Here is a 23,341-nt window from a genome sequence, read left to right as displayed (position 1 = left end):
GTTTTGTTGTAAAGAAGCAAGATATGTTCAAAGAAGGCCCTCTGGGTTTTTGTGATTTTCTAGTTCCACGTACACTGTTAAATAATATTATTTCCTTAAAGAAAGTATCTTCTATCTTTCATTGGGAGAGAAGCATTGTTTCCTGCATATTTTTGATTCAAATGTCATACTCAACAAATTCCTATTTCACATTAAAAAAGGGAAATTTTTCCTATTGCAATAATCTCTTACTCTTTTAACAGTATTAGAAACACTTCTTTGAATTATCATACATAATGGCCAGTCATGTGCAGTTCCTAAATAGATTGTAAATTCTAAAGAGCATAATTTTTCATCCTATTAAACACATTCATTTCTAAGTAAGGATTTGAATGAACACAGTATTGCTTTGAGTGGTTGCCATAAATCTTAAAAGTATTTCGTCCTTGAAAACTGTAGTCACATTTTTTAGAAGACCTATGGACTTGGTTCTTTTGTATGAAGGAGGAATAATAAAACATATTTGCTCAGTTTTAACTTCCACTTCCTTCACCCCCCTGCATTTTTGCATTCCTGAAATCAGGATGAGTCTTACAATTGACTGTGCATTTAGTACAATGGTATTTTTCCTGCTCAACAAGCAAAAAACTGTTCAGTTGACTGTAAGGTGCTATACTCTTCTACTGTAGAGAAGATGGACACTAATCTCACCTGAATCATTTTGGTGTTCAGGCCTTGTCCCAGTTCACAGCCACCATGAGTCACCAAGACAGAACCATCTAGGTAGATGTGGACCAATGCGGCCGCCTGGGGGGAAATGAAATAATTGTGATGCCAATTTGGAAACTGATGCAGCCAAATGTTGCCATGAGTTTAGCCAAGGTTGCTGGATGAACGGTTTTGTTTCATTGAGCCAATCTCTCATTTTTTATTCTGGAGAAGAAAGCTATTATTGGTGGCTACAGATAGCCCCTTGCAAGAACCCCAGACTTGAAAACCATTAATGCAGATGTGTAAGTGTGTTCATCTCTCCTCCCACCGGGCTTCTGCCTACTGCAGGCCCTGTGTGGAGGCCTTGGGAGCTGGCTCTCCGAAGCCCCAACCTGTACAACATTTTAATATTCTTCCCTCCCTGGATGTGAAATTAACATGGAGCCTGGATGAGTAAATTTCCAGGTTCAACCTCTCTTGGATACTAGAGGAGCTGGAAGAAACTTGAGATGTTTTAATGGTTTCCAAACTCTGATCTTTCAGAATCACGATGGGGAAGGGATATCGGCCCCATTCTGGAAATTCTAATTCAGTGGCAGTTTGGAGGTGGAGCCCAAATAGCCATTTTTTAAGCTCCCAGGTGATTTTGATGATTGGCCAGATTTGGGATCCATTGATTTAGTCCAAATTCTTCACTTTGCACATGGGGGAACAAAAGCCTATAGAGGGAGAGACGTGGCCAAACCCAGGTACTAAGTTTGTGGTAAAGTCAGGACAGGACCAGCAACTCCTAACTTGATTTCAGGGTCCTCATGACCATGCCATGTGGCCTCTTCAGACTAACTGCTGTTGTCCATCTCTGGGGCTGGTTGTCCTCACTGAGCAAGCCACAGAATGTGCATGTGGTTCCAGGGACAAGGCCCCAGGAGTGGGGGAGGATGGGCTGCGTAGGGTGGTTCTGCAAGTAGCTGGGATTTTCCTTTAGCATGATCACAATCATAGGCTCATGCATGTGGACCGGAATCCTGCATCTACCCTCTGGAGACCCTACCTCCATATAGATGCTTGTGCCCCTGCCACCAAGTGGGGGAGGATGGGCTGCGTAGGGTGGTTCTGCAAGTAGCTGGGATTTTCCTTTAGCATGATCACAATCATAGGCTCATGCATGTGGACCGGGATCCTGCATCTACCCTCTGGAGACCCTACCTCCATATAGATGCTTGTGCCCCTGCCACCAAGTATTCAAATATTATCTAACTCATCTCTTCCAGTCTCCTGGGTATGATGAGGCTATCTTCTCAAAATCATTAAGTTCTATACAGGAACTTTAAAGCTTTGTACCTTCACCTTTATGGCAATCTAACAAGAGTAATGGATGACCAGGTGTAAATGAGTATTGTCTGTGCTTTCAGAATGCACGTTAGATTTTACGTTGATGATTGTATGAACACCGAGTAGGATTATTTGAATTGATGGAGCGTATTAGAGACAAGAGGTGGGACAGTGAGTCATCATCACAGCACCCGCAGACATTTAGGAAAAAGGCTTCGACATGGCTTGTGCAGCCACTGCCAGAACCATCATCATTTTGTGAGTGAGGATTTAGTTTTAGAAGAGCGACATCATCCGCCACATTAAATTAATGTTATTATTTTGAATACTGCTGGCATTTATAGTATTATTTTTACTTAATTTGCAAATCTGTGTTTTAGAAAGGCATAAGAGTTGTAGGAAGCTTTTTCTTTGTTTGTGGTTATACACAGTTAAATAACATTAAAGTAAATAATTTAAGCAACTAATGAGAGTTCACAACAATTTTCTTCCAGAAGGGGATCTGGGTGTTGTTCTGCCTTGAGAGGTACTACCTGGGGGAAGATGAACACCTGCTTCAGGTGGTGCAGTGCTCCAGGCCTTCCCCTTTCTCCTTCTTTTGCTTCCTGCCTTGTCAGTGGACTCCGAGGAAGGGTGTGCACAGGACATAATTTTGGTAAGAGACAGCTTGGGCACACCTCATTCACATCATGAAGGGGGCCCGTGTTCTTTCCTTTGCATGGGTTTGGTTTTGGGGACATTTCAGAGATTAATGGGGATAGAAACCAAAAACAAAAGACAGAATCAGAAACCAAACCCCATGAAAAACTGGATATGGTGAAACTAAAAAGGAGGTCCAGTATTCACTTAACCTCAATATAGACTCCAACTTTCCATATGAATCAGGTAGCTTTATCTGTTCTCATGTGTTTTTATCTGCCTTCAAATGACCCTACTGCTCTCACTAAGAAACAAGGAAAGAGAGAAAGGGATCCTCTTGTTACCCCTGGTCCTCTCATGGATTTGAAACTTGACTCCCTGCCCCAATACCTATGTTTGGGGCCCTGTGACCTAAGGCCACCCCCCTGAGTTAAACTTTACTGTTGATTGCTTCTGACGTCCCAGATACTGTGACCTGCCAGGTCTTCCCTGACACCCGTGGTGGTCTCCAACTTTTGCTTGAAAGGAAACTGCCCAGTTTCTTCTGTTTCCCTAGAGGGAACCATCCCTATTCACACGTAATTGCCTTTTTCAGGCAGCCTTTGCCATTTAGAAAAGGGTTTCTGATGAGAAGACATTTCTCCCAACCTTACCTGATTGTAGTAGGCCATGGGGATCCCAATGGTAAATTTCATGGGGACTATAGCAAGCCCCCTCTTCTTCCAGTAATTCTTTGTGTTAAATTCCTCTGCAGCCAGTCTCCTAGCACGGAATGAAGATTTCTCCAGACATTCTCTCCAGCACCTTTGCAAGGGCTCTGGATTAAACATCTGCTTATGGGCTGTTTTGCTAACTCTCTTATACATGTTTATTTCTTTAACCTAAAAGGCAAGAAAATAAAAGGAATTTTAAGGATAGGTGAAGCATGCATTTTTGTTAAATGCCTGATATGAAGAAAGTCTTTCTAAAAAAAGAAACAACTATTTAAGTGGCTATAAATGTGCAAGTATATGTGTATAAACATAACAACAACAATGATAACAGCAATAGAAACTTTATTGAACACTTCATATGCTCCAGGCTCTAGACTTAGTGTATTATCTCAGTTAACTTCACAATAACTCCGAGAAACAGTAGGGCCTAACTATTATTAGGCTTGTCACAAGTTTGTTAATGGTGAGACAAAATTCTCCTGATTCAAAATCCTTTTACTCCTGTACAGCAGTGCCTTATTCTTAACTGTTCTCAAGTTAGCTCCTCAAAGTCTTGAATTGTGGTAAAATGTTTTCAGAAATGGCCGTAATCATTCCTTTTCTCTATTTATTCCCAAGTGGTTGCACACTGATTCTGGGATTGGCAGGTGACTTGTTTTGGCTGATGGGACATTATATACGAGAGGCAGGCAGAAATGTGAAAAGTGCTCATTCTTTAGGGCTTGCCACATTCTTGCTGTTCTTAGGAACTCTGTAAGTACCTCGTGAGAAGGAATCTGGGCTAGCCTACTGGAGGATGAGAGGCTCTGTGGAGCAGAGACAAACCTTCCCAGCTGAGGCATTCCCTACACAAACCAGCCTGAAAACTGCTGAGCACTTAAGTGAAGCTATTTCAGTCCTTGAAGTTCCAGTTGAGCTGTCCCAGACCAGAAGAGCTAGCCAGCTGACCCACAGAATCCTAAGAAATACTATCTGTTGTTTTAAGCCACTACATTTTGTGGTCAACTTACCATGCAGCAAAAGCTAACTGATACATACTGTACTTTATTTCTTTGAATCCACCAAGAGGCTGACACAATGCTATATGTAGGTGCTCAAAATATATGTGAACCAATAATGTCAGCATTTCATTAGCGAGTTCTGTTTACCTCTTCAGGGAGTAAGTTACATTGAGATGCCACAGCTGTTATGTAAGCTTCGACTACCACTGTAGCCTGAGGGAAGCCAAATCCTCGGAAGGCAGTGTTGGATGGCAAATTTGTTTTGCAAGCTCTACCCCGGCACCGGAAATTAGGAATATAATATGCATTTTCAGATTTCAGCACAATGAACTCTATCACCTGAATTAAAGTAAAACAAAACAAAACTTCAAAAATATTGAAAAAAATTTTTTCAAAACATACTTGACATCTGTCAAATATTCAAAACTACTTATGTCAATTTTATTTTTAACTTGAATCCTTCACAGAACTTATCTAATTTGTAAGACAAATATTCACGCAAATAAAGCATGGCACATGCAGCCAAGTGGTAGCCTATAGGAAAGGCATATTTCTTCTTTACCAGCTCAGACTCATCAGGGGTGCACCCGCCATTGGTGTAATATTCAACATCAGCAGCTTTGATCACACCATTGTTCATGAATCCAATCTGCAAAGTAACAACACGTAAGACAATTTTCCCAATAGTCCTTCTTTGCAACCAAATCATGCCATATACAAACACATCTGATCTGCAAAAGTTGTCAGAATCAAAACAACAACCAAAAATCCCCCCACCACTGTCAAATAGAGCCAAGAAAGGCCCTGAAGTTAGAGTTCTCTTGTATGAGTGCCTGATAACAAGAACTATCACAAAGGACTCTGCAAGAATCACAACCTCACACAAAGGCCATTGCAACCTTACACAAAAAAATGCTTCTGTGAGAACATCTGCCCAGCAACTGTCTGTCCAGCCTTGGACTAGCATCATCCTTGTTATTGATCCTTGTAGCCAAGGATAATTATCCCCAAACAATCATGTGATCCTCCATCATTTTTCCTTTAAAACCTTTCATCTTCCTCTACCTCCCTGAATACACACATAATTTACTATGGCATGTGTATTACCATTGCAATGCTATATTCTTGAATAAGTTACATTTTCTTTTAGAGAGCCCCTTTCTGTATGTTATCTAGGTTGAAAGATCACAGTTGTCCATCATACTTTGGTTATGCATGTGATTCTCAGATTGCATATGACAGTCACCAGAGAAACATTAAGGATGTGCCCAAGTTGAACCTGATCCCAACAGAAAGTTCTGACCAGTTTTAGGCAGCATCCAAATCCCTTTCAGGCAGTATGGAATTTAGTAATCGTCTTTGCTGTTGGTTAGTTAACATTGGACAATGTCTTAGTCAATTTGCTAAGCTTTTTACTCTCACTCACTTTGTATTTTCCGAGGAGTGGGTGGCGGCCAGCAGTTATTAGCATGTCATTACCACGCTCCAGGATAAACCGGATTGGGCGGCCAGTCCTATAGGAAATGACTCTGTTAATGTGCTGGATGCTTCATAAAGTTGTAGAGACATAGAGATGGGGGAAGGGGACTTGAGATAATCTAGCTTAGTGGTTTCCAATGGGGCTAGTAACACACCTTAAACAACATTTTGGAAGGCATTAACATTTGCGAGGGTATTAAAATTTTTAAAAAAATATTATTATCCTGGTTTAGTCACATCTGAGAATTTATATATTGCAATGATATATTATTTGGTTATAAGTTACTTTCCTTTTGTTTCTTTTTTATGTTGCATTAAGGAATTGTATGATTATTTGGAATTATGTGTGTAAGTAGGTTTATTGTTATGAATTTCACTTCAGGATCGTAAAGGGGTCACTAAAATATTTGCCATAGGGAGATGTTGAGGATGAAGGGCTGAGACCTCGTGCTCTGTCGAGCTCAGCCTCCCCCACATTCAGACTCCCCCTTCATGAAGTATCCGTCAAGGACTCTAGCTATTGATGGAATGTTCCCAGTGCCTGCACACCTGCTACTCACAGGACTGCTTTTTCTATTGCTGGAAAATGCCAATGAGCTAAGGTATTCCCAGTTTTTCTTTTTGAGGCAGTATTCTGGGATAAGTTTATCCTAAATGTATTTTAGTGAACTTTGGTGGTTTCAAGGGTCACAAAAGTCATGGCTATTCTGGTGTTTGGATATTCCAACTGGATGAGGCAGAGGCTAAGTAGATATTCCCAGAAAACAGCAGAGCTCCTGGTTTATTTCATGGCAAAATACGTCTCTTGGGATTCTGACTTTCCTTCCTCTCAGCCAACCTCAGCTGAGTTGGAAGCTGAGATGAAAGTTGGGGTGCAGGGCAGGAAGGACTCAGGTGGCATCAACGCTACTCGGACTGCTGACACTAACAGCTATCACTGTGACTTACTTGTTGGCGGCCACAGCACTGACAGCTCCTAGCAGAGCAGGCTTGGTTACTTTCCCCCCAAATGCTCCTCCAGCTCTTTTCATGTGGCAGGTGATTCTACTCCTTGGGACATTTAGTGCTGCAGCCACATATTCCTGCAAGAGGTAAGTCCCCAAAGTCATGTAAGTGCAATTTAATAGTTTACTTTATCATCCTCATGATTGCCCTCTGCCAGTAAAAGAAATTCAGTAATTCCATAATATATTTACAGAGTTGTGCAACCATCATCATCATCATCTAATTTTAGAACATTTTCAGCATCACCAGAGAAACCTCGTATCCATCAAGCAGTCATTCCTCATACCTGCCTCCGCCAAGCCCTCAGCACTAGGCAACTATGAATCCACTTTCTGTCTCTATAGATTTACCTGTTCTGACATTTCACAGAAATGCAATCGTGCAATATGTGGTCTTTTGTGACTGGCTTCCTTCACTTAGCACAATGTTTTCAAGGTTCATGCATGTTGTAGCATGTGTCAGTGTTTCATTCCCTTTATGGTTTAGTATTCTGTGGCACGGGTATACCACATTTTGTTTGTCCATTCATCAGTTGATAGACATTGGGTTGTTTCTACTTTTGGCTATTATTTATAATGCTGCTATGAACATTTGTGTGTACATTTTTGCGTGGACATATGTTTTCATTTCTCTTGGGTTATATTTAGTTGTAGAATTGCTGGGTTACATGATCACCCTATGTTTAACATCCTGAGAATTGCTAAACTGGCTGTACTATTTTTCATGTCAACCAGCAATGACTGAAGTTTCCAATTTCTCTACATCCTCATCAACACTTGTTATTGTCTGTCTTTTTGATTATAGCCATTCTAGTGGGTGTGAAGTGGCATCTCATTGTGGTTTTGATTTGCATTTCCCTAGTGACTAATGATGCTGAGCATCTTTTCATGTGCTTATTAGTCATTTATATATCTTCTTTGGAGAAATGTCTACTCAAATCCTTTAATAGGACTTCTTTTGATGCTGCCCTAAGTTCTGGACTGTGGCAGGCTGTGGGTACCCAGTGCCCAGTGACTAATGATGCTGAGCATCTTTTCATGTGCTTATTAGTCATTTATATATCTTCTTTGGAGAAATGTCTACTCAAATCCTTTAACAGGACTTCTTTTGATGCTGCCCTAAGTTCTGGACTGTGGCAGGCTGTGGGTACCCAGTGCCCTAGTTACCCCTGGGAAATACCTGCTGTTGTGGAGGTGACTGATCGAAACCAGTAGGTGTTGGTGGTAGGTGGCAATGGTGACTTCGGCACATACATGTTATCATTACAGTCCAGAGCCATAGATCTCTTGCCAAAGGGACCTCAGAGGTGACCTTTATCACCTCCCTCAATTTACAGAAAAGGGTACTGATGCCCAACAACTTGCAGGAGATCACATAGCTGCTTAGGGGCCAAGCATGTATCTCCTCCTCTGTCTACCTCAATACTTACAACTGTGGAGGCCACAGCCACATCCCAGCTCAGAATCAGTGCCCTCAGCCTTTTATTTTGCTTGAATGGCAGCTGGTAGCTTCATTCGCCCCTGGAGCCTCCAACCCCTTCAGGACCTTAAGGTGTCAGCTCATCTGTGCTCCCCCAGGAAGCCCCCAGCTGTCGTCCTCAGTGATGATTATCATTTCTCCTTCTCCCCACCCTCCTAGTATAATTCTGTAGTAGCCCCCGTGCCTGGCTCTATTCTAGGACCAACAACTCCATATTTTGTAAGAGGGGACTGTCAGAGGATCTTCCTCACTTCCCTGTGTGTGGCAATGCCTTGTATCCCAACCACTGGCACAGGACTAGAATTTACATGCTGCTTACTGAGCTGGGCTGAAAATGTCTTGGAAATGCAATTGCTTTACACATGTAGCACCAATCCATGAGAGCATTCATACAGAACAGCAGCAATACAAATGCACCACAACGGGAAATTTCAGTATAATGCTATGGCCTTGACCTCCCTGAGATTAAGTTTTACACTACTAATTGTTTTTTGTTTGTTTGTTTGTTTTGTTTTTATGACCAGTAAGGGGATCGTAACCCTTGGCTTGGTGTCGCCTGCACCGCGCTCAACCAGTGAGCTCACCAGCCATCCCTATATAGGATCCGAACCTGCGGCCTTGGCACTCCCAGTGCCGCACTCTCCTGAGTGAGCCAGGGGGTCGGCACTTAATTGTTATAAGGGAAAGATGAACATTGTCCTATGTTTTGGAAGGTAGTAGAATTTCCAGATCACTTTGAAAGGTCTGCCCATTTAAAGAAATATTTGCCCCATTTTCTTCATTCTGGACTTTAGCTAATGTCAAATGTGCAGAGAGTTCAGTGCGTAAGAGTGGAAGGAATTAGAATACCCCGACAGTGGAGCGCCTGGTTGCAAGGGCTTCACATCACATCTGGGGTCTCATTTAAAAAAAAAATATCCTGTTACCTGCACATGAGTTGGAAACTGTGTTCCAAGGTGTAATACCATTTCTTTATCTTCTCCTTTTGGGATAGCCAGGATGGTTTGCGTTTCCATGTAAAAATGTTCCTGTCCTTCCACATGGACCTCACCTGAAAAGCATAAACACAGGACAATGTTTAATCACAGTCCCAAAGTGGGAGATCTTGGTGGCTTTGATATTTTGAAATACAGTATATATTTGGTTTCCATCCCCATCTTCTGACATACAACTCCTAAAATCCTTGGAATTTCCAAAGTGATGAGTGTCTTTTTGTATGCTAATGAGTTGGAAGTTTATATACCATTTTAACAAATGGCAATAAATTTGTGGAGAAGTGACAAGACAAACAAAAGCAGTTTTGAGCTTCTAGCAGTGGTAAATTATGGAAATATAAATATATGAGGGAAACTAATGGAAGAAAAGGCCTATTTTAGTAAGGTTTGTTATGCAGATTCATTTCAGTGCAGCTTTTGGGCTGATAAGAGTCTAGAATTGTCTCTTGTATGAGAGAGGGGAGGGGGAAGAACTTCATCAAGGGAAATTTATGCCCTGCTTTTAGGTAGAGAGGGGGAAGGTGGAGAATTTTTTTCTGTCTGCTGTTTTTCAATTGCCTTCAGCTCAAAATAATCCTTATGCTAAAGTGGCATATTTTATTTTATTTTATTTTTAGGGTACATTTTATTTATTTTTTTTTTTACTGTTTTTTTTTTTTTTAATTTTTATTTTGTCAATATACAATGTATATGATTATTATGGTAAAGTGGCATATTTTAAATTTTTTTGACTGTTTTTTTTTTTTTAAATTTTTATTTTGTCAATATACAATGTATATGATTATTATGGTAAAGTGGCATATTTTAAATCCAAATTTATTTATTTAACAATTACATAGTATTTACAATATACTAGGTATTCTTTCTGAGGCTTAGCACTTTACAGACAATTAATTCATTTAATCCTTATACCAATCCTATGAGGCGTGTATTATTATCTCCATCTTGTCAACTGGGGAAGCTGAGGCATGGAAAGGTTGAGTAAGCTCCCAAGGTCACACAGATAGTAAGTGGTACAGCTGAGATTGAAACCTAGGCAAGTTGACTCCAAGACCCATGCTCTTAATCACTCTACTCCACTTCTTCTCTATGTTAGCATGCTCTGTGACAGTAATTCCTGCCAAAATTTCCTTCATTTTCAAATTTCCTATTTGTGCCAAAATTCTGAACTCCCACAATTGCCAAAATCCTAGAAGGCAAAGATCCCAAATGGCAAAATTCCAAATGGCATCTTGTCAATCTTGTCAATCTGCTGCCCTTTAGGTGAGAATAACAATTAAAAGAAAATATGCCATGGTGCTTAAGAGCAAGGGCCTTGGGGTCAGCAAGTCCTAGGTTTCATTCTTGCTTCTGCCGCTAACTGGATATGAGACCTAAACCAAGTGTCTAAATTTTATAAGCCTCAGTCTCCTCATCTTTAAAATGAAGCTAATGATATGTTCCTTCTCAAAGTTGTTCTGCTTGCATGTGAAATTGTAAGCAGTAAATACTTAGTAGCTTAAAATAGGTTTAATAATAATACTCATTTTTTAGGGTTGTTATTAGTATCAAATAATATAACACAGGTAAATGCTTAGCACAGTGTCTGGCACAGTAAGTACTTGATAAATGTTAGCTGATATTATTATTATTAAATAATCTTTGGCCCAAATTTATAGTCCTTTAAAAATTTCTTTTAATTTATTTTATAGAATCCATTATGGAGTAATGAATGTTTAGTATAAGTAGTAGATACAGTCAAACCTCTGAGCATCTCTCATGAGTTTACTGGTTGTGTCTGACTACTTTTCTGAGGTAGTAAATTGTTTTTTATAATTGGGAGGCAGTCTACATTTTCTGCTTAAACAGAAAGATGTTGAGAAACAGATATTCTAAAGGTCTCTCCCAGGTATTATTAAATAAAGTGCTTATAGAAATTTTATTTATAATGGCCCCAAACTGAAAATAACTTAAATGTCCATCACTGGTAGAATGGATAAATAAGTTGTGTAATATCTGTGCAATGGGATACTATCAAACAATGACAAAGAACTACTAATCCATGCAACAACATGAATGAATCTTTCATACATAATGTTAAACAAATTAAGTAGGTACAAAACAGGTTCTACTGTAAGATTCCATTTATATGAAGTTCAAAACAGGGAAAAACTAATCTACAGTGATAAAAGTTAGAAAAATACCTTGGGGAGTTACTAAGAGTAGACATATGGAAGATTTCTGAGGTGCTGGAAATGTTCTATATCTTGATGTGAGTAGTTTTTACATAAGTTTATACATACGTAAAAATTCATCAAGCTGTAAACTTATTGTGCATTTTAAACTATTTAAAAATCACACTAGGATAGGAAGCATGACCTTAGAATTTCAGTATTTCTCAAACCAGATGATTGAAATTAGAGTCTTCAGCTTCAGAAGTTTCCCTTTTCTTGTCCAAGACTGCTTACCTTCAATGATTTGATCAACGTATTTAAAGGCTTGCTCTATATTTCCTTGCTCGATTTTTTTCTCAACAGTAAGAAAAGAATTGTGCTCCATAGCTTGCTGCAGTGAAAAGACAAACCAAAACAACAATTTTTTTTTTTTTGCATTCCGATAAGCCATTTGTTCCCCATAAAATTCTAGCTCTTACTTTTTCAGATCTTCACATACCAAGGCAGTCAGAACCAGGGCAGGGTGAAGTCAGCAGAAATCAGATTTAAATGGATTATAGGCATTGGTGACACATCCATTTTGTTCAGCGATCTGGTGAAGAGCCGAGGGGGATACGTGGTATATAAACATGGTCCCACCTCTAGATTGCTGAGTGATGATCTGAAGCAGTTTGGTATGAAGGTGTCAACGCTGGGTGAGAGGGTTACACAGTAGATTAAAGAGGGGTCGCGGGGAGGAGGCTGGTGGAGCCAGGAGTGCTCAGGATGGTCTTGGATAGGTGACCTGAGTTGAATCCTGAATCATGTAATGCCAGGGGCACATAATAAAACAATGGTTTGAATTTGAAACCAAGCTGAGGGGCCAAAATGAGGACAAGGCCAGGCTGGCTGGGGTGCAGGTTTTCTATCAGTAGACAGTGGAAGATGAATTTGGAAAGATGGACTGAGGCTGGACTATGAAAGGCCCTGATGACATACTAAGGAGTTTGGGCCTTATCTAAGGGGACATTGTTGAATAGGAAAAGTGACCGATGAACTTTGTGGTTTAGAAAAGCTAATGTGGTGGGTAGGTATGCTGAAATGGAAGACAAAAGCCTCTTTAAGTGGTTATGGTAGTAAATCAGACAATAGGTGGTGAGGACTGGTCTGGAGGGTAGAGTGAAAGTGAGAATGGAGAGAAAGGGGCAGATTTAAGGGGCACTTAAAGCATAACTGGGAAAGATTTGAACTTGGCAACTTGGGAAGAATGGTGAGAATGAAAGAGACTGCTCGAGGCTGCATCCTACTGCAGGGGTGTGGTTCTTCCTGTCCATCCCTCCATCCCCCATCATCTAACATACATTCATTAAACACTCACTGTGGGTTTAGCTCTTCACTAGGCACTGGGGATAGAAAGCACAATAATATAACATGTCCTTGCCCTCATTAATAACGACAACTAAAACAAAAGTGATCGCTAACTTTTATTGAATGCATTCCCTGTCCCAGGTGCTATCCTAACCATTTTACTTGGATTCTCTCATTTAAACCTCACAATGAACATTTGGTGTAGGTACGTTTATGGTTCCCATTTTATTGATAATGAAATTGAGATATGAGGAGTTTAAGAAACTTGCCAAAGCTTTCATTGCTGTTAAGAGGCTACTAAACGGCAGAGCCAGATTATGAATCCACGTAGTCTGTCTCCAGAGCCTGTGCTTAAGCAGTAAGTGGGCAGGGAGACAGAGGACCCAATAGTTATATTACAGTAAATGTTACAACTTTTATGAGTTCTATAGTACTCTAGATTTTCCCACTGACTAGTTTTATATGTGAGGTCATAAGGACATTTCTCTGGTGTTAATTACCTGCTTTCTTTCTTTTTTTTTTTTTTAAATTTTTTTGGTGGCTGGCCAGTACAGAGATCTGAACTCTTGACGGTGGTGCTCGGTGTTACCAGACTGTGCTCTAAGCAAGTGAGCTAACCAGCCAGCCTGATTATATGTATTCTTAGGCCATGCCTTGGCAAGATGCCATGGCAGAAAAGGGCACGGGATGCTTCATTTCCACAGATCCTTGCAGAAGCACTGGTGGGAAGGAGGGGTCCAGGCAGGAAAGGTCTCAGTATTCTGTCTTGAGGTGCAGATTGCTGGAGCCTTCACTCTAAAACTACAGCTAACACTGAACAAAGTATAGATGGAGCCCAACTTATACTATTTTATGACTCTATGAGTTGAATTCTTCCTAAAGTACACCACCCTAGTCATTCTAGAAGACACAAAGTGGTCTGGCTACCTTTATTGTGATAATCATCGGTTTTATGTCTTCATAAGTGATCTTCACTTTTTTAGCTGCCTCTTTTGCATGAGCGTAGGTATCAGCAGCCACCGTGCAGATGATCTGACCCACGCAAATTACCTGCAGAAAAAACGCGTGTTAATTAGCTAAAATGCAGAATCATTAAAAAGGTATTACTGTCCCCACATTCCTACATTTGTTCACTGGGTTTTTGTAACGAAAAGAAAGATTATTTTTTACCTACAAGAATAAATTTATAACAGTGGCTTGAGTGGGACGGAGAGGGCACAAAAATTGTATGTAGAACTTCATTATCTGGCTTTAATTATCTGCTTTCTGGTTGTGTTTAGCCACATTCCTCACTATTTCCATAGCACACAAAATGATCCCATCATCCTGAAATTCTGCTGGTTCTTCCAATGTCCTATGCTCTATTCATATAGTGCTTCTATGACTTTTATAACTTTTTAGAAGCCTTTGTTGAGAGGACTTACAGCTTTTATCAGAATCTCAAAGGAGTTCACAATTCAAGAGAGAAGTTGAGAATAACTGAGGTGGAGTCATTGGTTTCCAGCAAGTCTTTGTGATGTGAACATGAATCAGTGAATGTCATAGTCACAAACAACAATCATGTTGTCATTTCCAGCAAAGTATTTGAATGATAAATAAAAATCACACACCTCGTTCTGTGCATATATAATCTCTCCATGATGGTTATTATCTCCTGGAACATCCTCTGCTGTTATTACATCCACCACACCTGGAAGTGCCAGGGCTTCTGAAATATCAATTGATCTAGGAGAGAAAATTTGAAAGCAATTATTATAGTTGCAAGGGCAAGCTCATGGTACAATATGAATGATTCCTCAAACACAGAAAAACTACAATGGATCTCATAAGTAAATCATGGAGCAATATTCTAGGTTGAATAATACCAGTATTTAGCAGATGTTCTAACTCTCGACTATAAATTCTTTCGTAACTATGCTCAATCTGATTTTCATCCAGAAGAGGAAATATCTTCATTGACTTAAATATATAATACACTCTCAATTTGAATATGAAACTGTGAACACCATTTCAGTAACATAGAGGAACATCTTTCACTTCCTTACATGATCTTTGCATGAGCTCTGGTGCTGGTGACTACAGCCAGGAAGAGTTCTTGATCAATGGGGGGCATGTCATCAATAAATACAGCTTCCCCTGTGGCGTGTTTAATGGCTGATTGGTGCATGACTGGGTGTCCAACTGGATCTTGTGGGGACTGGTAGGGATCCACACACTGTTCATGAACAAAGCAGATTATTTTACTACTAGAAATTCTTATGCTCTGAAAATTGGATCTTGTAATTCTGGCTTACTCACAAGTGAAAAAAACTACATACAGGCAATTGTATTCATATCTGTGAGTCAAGGTTAGTACATGTCCATTGAGTACAATGGTAAGGGATATATTCTGGTTACAACATAGCTCCTCTCCCCTCCTAAAAAGGAAGACATCATTCCTGTCCTCAAAAATTCAACGACCTTGTTGAGGAATCAGAACACATACAGACACACATTAAAATAATGTAGTCAACTTCACATAGCAATAAAGAATGGTTTACACAACTACTATGGGGCAAGGAAAATACACAAGGTCCAGGGAGATTCAGGGTCGCTTTCTAGAGGCAGTAAGCATTGAGTCAAGTTTTAAGGCAGGGTAGACACTGGTCAAGAAAAGAGGAAAATTTTAGGCAACAAAACAGAAAATAGTGGGAGAAGGGTGATTCAGAATCTAATTCCTGTGTAGCCATGAGTAAAGGCATAAAAGCTAAGCAAGCAAGTCATGTGAGTGTAGCAATAGTTAACATCAGCCTAATTCAGTAGACGTTATCTATACAAGTAATAAAAAATACAGTTTTGAAAAGGGGAGGTGCATGCATAATGCATACATCTGAATGCATAAATGGATTAAAACCCAAGAAACTCTACCCACCAACCTGGAACATCTGAATTCCTTGGGGTGTTTCTATGGGAAAATCTTCTAGAGCACTCACAAACTTTTCTGGGATATCAGGAAACTTCTTGGGATTCTGAAAAGAAAATTATTTCACATTTAATTTTACAATCTGATTAATTAGCTTGGGAAAAAGTGTGTAGAAATAAGGTTATCTAATCTATTCTCCCAGATCTTACATTCCAGTTTGCTGGGAGGAAGCCCTGAGCTTTGAGTTCTCTAGGCTAGTAACAGATATTTGAAGAATGACTGCATCTGTCTGTGCACACAGAAAAGTGAATGTTATTATTTCCAAGAAGTAAAGATTTTCCTTCATGACAAGGTCTCCTTTTGAATGAGTGGAAATATGTACACTTCTAAGTGGAGGCTATACTTTCAAATCTGGGCCGATCTTCTGGGCATGTATCTCAAAGAAGCAATTGAGGGAGTAGGTGAATATTAAATTACAAGGATGTTCAATTGCAGATGTGATAGTGAAGAAACTGGAATTAAACTAAATGTCCAACAACAAGGAAATGGCTAAACAAATTATGGTACATCCAGATATAATATTCTGCAGTCACGAAAAATGATTTTATAAAAATGTTTTACTGAAAATGAAAAATATTTATGAAATATAGTCAAGAGGAAAAAATTACTAAAGTTTATGTACAGTACAATCCCATTTTTTTGTAAGGGAGAGAAAAAAAGAACAGGAAAACATAAAAGTATGTATTGCAAAATGTTAATAGTGGTTATGGTAGGTGCTATGGTTTGAATGTGTCTCCCAAAGTTCATATGCTGGAAACTTAATCCCCAATGCAGCAGTGTTGAGAGGTGGGACCTTTAAGAGGTGAGTAGCATTAGTGTCTCTGTCATAGGAATGGGTTTGTTATTTTGAGAGTGGGTTTGTTATGAAAGCAAGTTTGGCCCTCTCTTCCCTTTCTCTCACCCTCTCTTGCCTTTCTGCCTTCTGCCACGGGATGACACAGTATGAAAACCCCTGTCAGATGCTGCCACCATGCTCTTGGACTTCCCGTACTCCAGAACCATGAGTCAAATAAATTGTTCATTACACATTAACCGGTCTGTGGTATTCTGTTATAGTAGCGTGAAATAGACTAAGACAGTAGGATTATTGGATTACAGTTGATTTTTTAAATTTTTACTTCTTTGTTTTAAGTTCTTCTATAACGATGGAAAATACAATATGAGGGTACTTCAAAAAGTTTCTGGAAAAATAGAATTAAAAGATAATATGAATCTTTCCATGAGCTTTATGAGGTACCCTCATATAATAGAATGTAATATGCAAGAGGATATGTGATAATGTATGACAAATATAAAATTAAAACTTACATTTAATAGATTATATATAATAATAGGCATATACAGATTATATATTTATATGCTGAAATCTTATAGAATACATTATAAAGTATATAATGATCTGTAATAAAATATAATTAAAGTGATAGTAATAATAAATAATGTTAATAAAAATAATTAAAAAAGGACTGGCTGAACTGACAGAGTAAATGCGTCAGTCATGACAGAAATGTGTGTGTAGTCATATTTTGCCATTTTGGGGTCAGCTCATGACTTATCAAGGGTACACTCACAGTCATAGACCATATTTTGAGAAACACTGTTGTGGAGATTATTTTAAAGTAGGCTAGGTAAGAGAAAAATAGTTAACAGAAAACAAGAAACAATCTAAAAGTCCAAAAATAAGAAATGGATCAAATAATGGCACAATTATCCATGAACATGCCATGCAACCATTATGTCACGATGTCACTGAAAAATATTTAATGGCATTAGGAGACGTTTATGTTAGTTAAGTGAAGTAAGCAAGCTATACCAAGCAGTTGCACATATACATACACACCCATAAAGAAGAGTTTAGAAGGATGCACATCACAATATTAATAGTGGTTATTTATGGATGATGGGATTACAAATGACTTTCTTTTCCATTTTGGCTTCTTCACATTTTCTAAATATTGAAGTATTATTTTAATAAGGAAATTTTCTTAAAAAAAGGAAAAGCTATTACAATTACTTACTGAAGGCTTTTCAGCACTGTAGGTTAACTTGATACTGCATATCAGCGTTTGTTACACAGATTACAGGGCAAATGGAATAACAAGATTGTTTTCTCCTCAGCCCAGAAGTGAAGGGAGAGAGGAGAGAACAAAGCAGACCCAGGAGGAAGCATCAGAGGCTGGAAGCATCACACTGTGGACACCATTCCAAATGCCCTCAATGCATTATCAGAGCCAGGCAGAGGAAGTCCTTCACATGTGATGCATGCTCAGAATGTCAAGGTACCCAGAGACCCACAGAGGTCAATTACCATTTTATTCAGGCCTCGCTGTACTTTGAGGTAGAATTTGAAGAGTAAGCTGGTGATGAGGGTTCGCCTGTATTCCACCATGCCACCCCGAGCTGCTGGTGGGATGTAGATCTCATCCAGGACCAATCGGCAGGCGTCGCTCAGCATTTGGTCATCCCACTGCCTAGTAGAAAAGGATGTAAAGATTTCACTGAAGAGGCAAAGTCAGACACTAAAGGGGTAGGGCAAGGAAAGATGGAGAGCAAACTGTATCCACCCTCAGAGCCCAAACAAAATACCCTCAAAACATCTCATTAACTTTCTTTAGTATACGTTGCAGTGGTTCCCAAACTTTCCTCACCTTTGTTATTATTTTCAACTTCATGGGTTGAGAATGTTGATTTACCTCAAATAGCTTGGGTTAAAAAAAAAAAAAAAACCACCAAAAAACCAAAAACTAAAACCCAAGCTTCCTGAGATCCTGGGCTTTGTCTCTCTGCCTGATGGGTGGATAAAAATTATTGTAAAAGCGCTAGTTGGAAGAATTTAAAAAACTTACTTTCCAAATGCTAGAAGTAATGACAGTAACAGGAAGAATCCTATTTAAACTTTTTGAATATTTTATCTTCTTTATGTGGGTTAAGGACATTTTCACATAAATGTTTTTATATGCCTTAGGACACACTACGGGAGACTTTACTTATTTTACAGATTAAATAAAAGTGAAAATTTAAAGATGATAACTACTCAAACCACGTAATTTATGCATTAATCTAATTATAGAAACCTGCAATGAAAGAGTCATTGTACCTTGAACAAGTTGGCTTTTGGGTGGCTTGTACCTTCTCTATACTTTTCTGCAGTGCTTAAATTTTCTAGATGATTTCATGCATAGTTTTACAACCAGAAAAAATTCCACAAGTTCTATTTTCATTAAAATACTAAAAGTAGAAAGGCCTGAGTTTCATGTCCCAGATATGCTATGACATACCTTCCAATGAGCTGCTTGCAGGTTTGGCTTGCAGAGAAAACGGTGGGGCCAACGCTTCCATAGAACATTTGAAGGTCCTTGACTGTGTTTGTGCCGTCTTCAAACTTCACACTCATCCCGGCATTGACAATGGCAAAGGCATTCTCCTGACGTTGGGCCAGCCGGAGTCCTGACACAAAGTGCCACTGAAGATAGAAAAACACTCAGAATGTTTAGTGCCTATCTCCGTAGTCTGCTGTACAGCAACAACTCTGATGATGATTTGTAATGAAGAGGGTCTAGGGAATGATATATTACAAATGCGCTGTTATTGACGATAGTGTTGACTAAATGTGAGCACTGTCCTATGGGCTTCATACGTGTTGATATTTAATCCTCACAACAACTCTACTCATTTCCACTTTACTGATGAGTAAACTGAGAGGTTACGTAGCTTGCACAAGGTCACACAGTAAGTGGCAGAGCTTGGGGTCCAACCCAAGATGTCTGGCTCCAGAGTCTATGGTTATCCACTAAGCTCTATGCCTTTCAACTCTAAATTGCCACATGTGGCCTTGGGCAAGTGACTTAAACTGTTTGGGTCTTAATTTTCTTTAAAATGAGAAGGATGGGTTTGATCCAACAGTGACTTCTGGGCTGCTGAGTGGGATGAAGATCAGGAGAGAGGGTGCCTCTCAGCTTGAACTACCACAGCTTCACTTGTACCGATTTTAGTTTGGCGGTCTCTGTAAATTTCATTTGAATAAAGAGTTCTACTATCAAAAAGAAAAAGCTTGAAAACCACCGGAGCAAATGGTCCCCACACTTCTTTCTGGGTCTAAACCTGTCATTCCAGGTTAAATGTCATTACTAGTGTGGAACACTAGAGCCACGCAGGGGGAAAGCCTCTCTGGGCAGCCAGCACCTTGGGGGGTGGGGATTAAATCCTCCCACCACGGACCCTGTCAAGGATAACACATTTTTGATAGAGAAAGCACTGGTGATGAAGAAGTTATTTGAGACACTGATGATGTCTACTCTGCTATACTGACTGGGGGGCACCTCCGTCTCCATGCCTGTTATCTCCACCCTCATCACCACCCCCGCCTGAATTACCACATTAGCCTCCTAACTGGGCATTCTACCCTCAGTCTCTCCCCCACCCTATTTACCCTCTATCTTTCTGCTGGGTTGATATTCTTAAAATACCACTTTTCTTTAAAATTCACCTTGCTTTGAAGCCTTCAAAGGTGGCTGTCTGCTAGAATATGTACAAACTCCTTGATGGAGCGATCCATGTACAGCACTTGGTGAGGGGGCCCCAGCCGCCCTCCCCCCCCCAATGACAGGATTGGACCAGAGAAGCTGAAAAGTCTTCTCTGGGTCTTAGAGACCGTTACACACAGTTAGGCCTAAGAACTTTAAAGCTATTTGGAAACAACCTCATATTATGTATATATCTCACAAATGGTAAAACTGAGGTCCAGAGAGGTTATGTGACCTTCCCAAAGTATGAGCGGCAGAGGTGGTATTCCTGATATAAAATATATATATACATATATTTGTATATATACACACGCATATACATATACATCAGAGTACTTCAAAAAGTTTGTTGAGGGGCCGGCCCGGTGGCGCACTGCTACAGTGCGCCGCTTGGGAGTGCGGCGGCGCTCCCGCCCGAGGGTTCGGATCCCACATACAGACCGGTTCCCGCTCACTGGCTGAGCGAGGTGCGGGCGCAACACCAAGGGTTGCGATTCCATTGCCGGTCCCGGTCCGGTACGGGCGTGACACTGAGGGTTGCGATCCGTTGCCGGTCATGAAAAAAGACAAAAAGGAAAAAAAAAAAAAAGTTTGTTGAAATATAGAATTAAAAGGTAATAGAAAATTTTCCATGAATTTTTTGAAGTGCTCTTATGTGTGTGTGTAGATGTATATATCTATAGTATATTTATATTTTTTCTTAAACAGTTTACTATACTCTTATTTGGGCCACAATGTTTTTTTAAAAATGTAATTTTAATCAAAGAGAAGATATCTTACATCAATAGCCCTATAAAAAATATTCATTTGTTTTTATTTCCTTGAGTTTAAATCATTTTTCCTCCACAAAGTCGAAAGACACTCAAAATGTCTTTGAATAAAAAAAGAATAAGTAATATGCCCCATAAACTTGATTTTGTTTAAAATGAAAAGTTGTATATGAAAAATTTCCATTTTTATAAAACACTGGAATGAAATATGCCATAAACCTTTAAAACTAGAGACACTTCTCATTAATTTTTTCTTCAACTGCTTTGATACTACAATTTGAACTGCTCATAAATGTTGCCAAATATTTAAGAAAAATTGTGCAGTTAAGTATCTGATCTACAAGATACAGGACATCTGGAGAGGAGGGCTGTTATCACAGTTTCATCCTTAGGTTTAAGGTGATGTAAACATAGCCTATGAGTCTAAATTACATGTACTTGGGTCCCTGGTTCATGGTTTACAGCAGGAGCTACATGACTGACAGTGATAAGCATAGAACAGAATGCCTGAAGTGTGGTCTCTTACCTTTAGATCCTAGATTGATGGTAGCATTTCCTGCTGCTAAAATGGGATTTAGGTCAGAATAATTCGGCCGGCTCACCACATGTCCTCCTAAAGTCTAAATTAAAAAGGATGACATTTAAAAAGCTACACTTATTTATTAGACAAATAAAAAATATGTATACAGGGATCTTGTGTAAGTTTTTAATTCTCTTCTTTACTTTGTAGAAAGATCTGGCAGAGTTTGGGGGCAGCTAAACAAATCAGACAACACGTTGAGCAAGATTCTCTCTCCTGACCTCATCCAAATGTATAGCTTGAGAAAACTTTCCTTTTCCACGTGCAATGAGGAGGAACAATTTCTTTGAGAACTGACCCTAATATGCATTTGTCTTTGTTTGAAAGCATTCCTCGATAGGCATGTTTGCTTGTGAAGTAGACGGCGAAAAGGGAAATGAATGGGAATTTGGGGGCTAGTGCCAGCAGGTTAGGGGGAAGAGGGGAAAGGGCCAAAGGGAGGAAACAGCGTCCAACAACATGGGGGAGGGTGCAGAGACTGGAGCCTGAGTAATCTCTAAAGAACCAGGAAATGGAGCATTTACATCCAAAATGCCTGCTCTGCTGCTGTGCAGTAGAATGCTTCTGTCGCCTTAGGACTTCAGTAAAGGTTGCTTCACACAAGCCTTGAATAGAGGACCTTAGGGAGGCTTAAGGGGACAAGTCAATGTTGAGAGGAGCAATGTGGTTCCCAAAAGGGATGGAAGACGCAGAAGATGAAAACACATGGTGGATTTTGAGAATCAGCAGAAGGGCCAGAGACAATTAGGAGAAATACAGTATCTCCTGGCCCCCACCGAGTCCTGATGAACTGCCCAGAGTGTGGAACGGGGAGTGGTTGGGACCAATTCCTCTTAAATCTTAAATAACAAGGAAACCCCAATAAGCTAGAAAAATGGGGGAGTCCAATCATGCACATATGGGATACACATGTTTAGGAATTGACCTCGATACAAAGGTTTAAGAGGAGAACCAGCCATATAAGAGCATTTTGGAAATGTAGGCCATTGTTTACTATACCTTGGATAAGACATATTTCATTGCCTGTTAGAGCTGGACAGGACCTGAGTGACAATCCATTTGGTTGAATCTTAATTTTTATGTGTATAGTTTTTATTTTTAAAATTTTTAATTGACGAATAACATGTATATTTATGAAGTATGTGTGGACACACGCACTCACCCTCATACTGTACACACTTGTTCAACATTAACTTGGGATTCCTCTTCAGAGTAATGTTTGTTAAACTGAACAGAACTGAATGACTTTCTATAACTGTGGCTTATTTTATATAACAGTAGAGAACATACGGCCATATTCTTAATCTGGGCTCCTGCAAGTGTCCTCAGATGCTTCAGGAGAGCACGAAAAGTCTTTGTCTTCTCTTTTGGTTGCTCCGAAACAATAAAATGTAAGGCATCATTCAACTGGGCCAGGCTGTATCCCGCACCTATTGTAACCCCTAAAAATAAGGGAGTGGAATATGAGCTTAAAGGGAACTGTAACGAGATAGGGTTGCAGGACATAGTCTTTTAAGTATATCTTCTTTTTTCATATTTACTTAGAATGGCAAAAGCCAAAAATAACTAAAGATATTTCTGACAACTTGCTTTATTCCCAAATATTAAGTACCAAATCCTTTTCTGAGACACATACATAGTCATATATGCCATACATTTTAGCACATGTCAAC

General features: G+C 39.6%; 1 protein-coding gene across 1 annotated transcript in view; it reads right to left on the bottom strand.

Moving 5' to 3' along the window:
• LOC103606210 (aldehyde oxidase 4-like) overlaps positions 1–23,341 on the bottom strand; it is a gene marked incomplete at its 3' end in the record, with an annotated part of 53,294 nt that overhangs the window by 8,280 nt on the left and 21,673 nt on the right. Inside the window, 17 exon segments of the mRNA XM_008590804.1 lie at positions 691–786; positions 3,315–3,542; positions 4,523–4,714; positions 4,938–5,024; positions 5,802–5,889; positions 6,803–6,936; positions 9,265–9,389; positions 11,781–11,877; positions 13,761–13,883; positions 14,444–14,558; positions 14,879–15,048; positions 15,749–15,841; positions 18,104–18,266; positions 19,074–19,308; positions 19,978–20,014; positions 21,589–21,708; positions 22,959–23,110. Coding sequence (XP_008589026.1) covers positions 691–786; positions 3,315–3,542; positions 4,523–4,714; positions 4,938–5,024; positions 5,802–5,889; positions 6,803–6,936; positions 9,265–9,389; positions 11,781–11,877; positions 13,761–13,883; positions 14,444–14,558; positions 14,879–15,048; positions 15,749–15,841; positions 18,104–18,266; positions 19,074–19,308; positions 19,978–20,014; positions 21,589–21,708; positions 22,959–23,110 — 2,255 coding nt within the window.

The sequence above is a fragment of the Galeopterus variegatus genome, unplaced genomic scaffold (genome assembly GCF_000696425.1).
Source record: "Galeopterus variegatus unplaced genomic scaffold, G_variegatus-3.0.2 Scaffold6377, whole genome shotgun sequence".
Lineage (NCBI taxonomy): Eukaryota > Metazoa > Chordata > Mammalia > Dermoptera > Cynocephalidae > Galeopterus > Galeopterus variegatus.
This window is presented reverse-complemented; position numbering and strand designations above follow the sequence as displayed.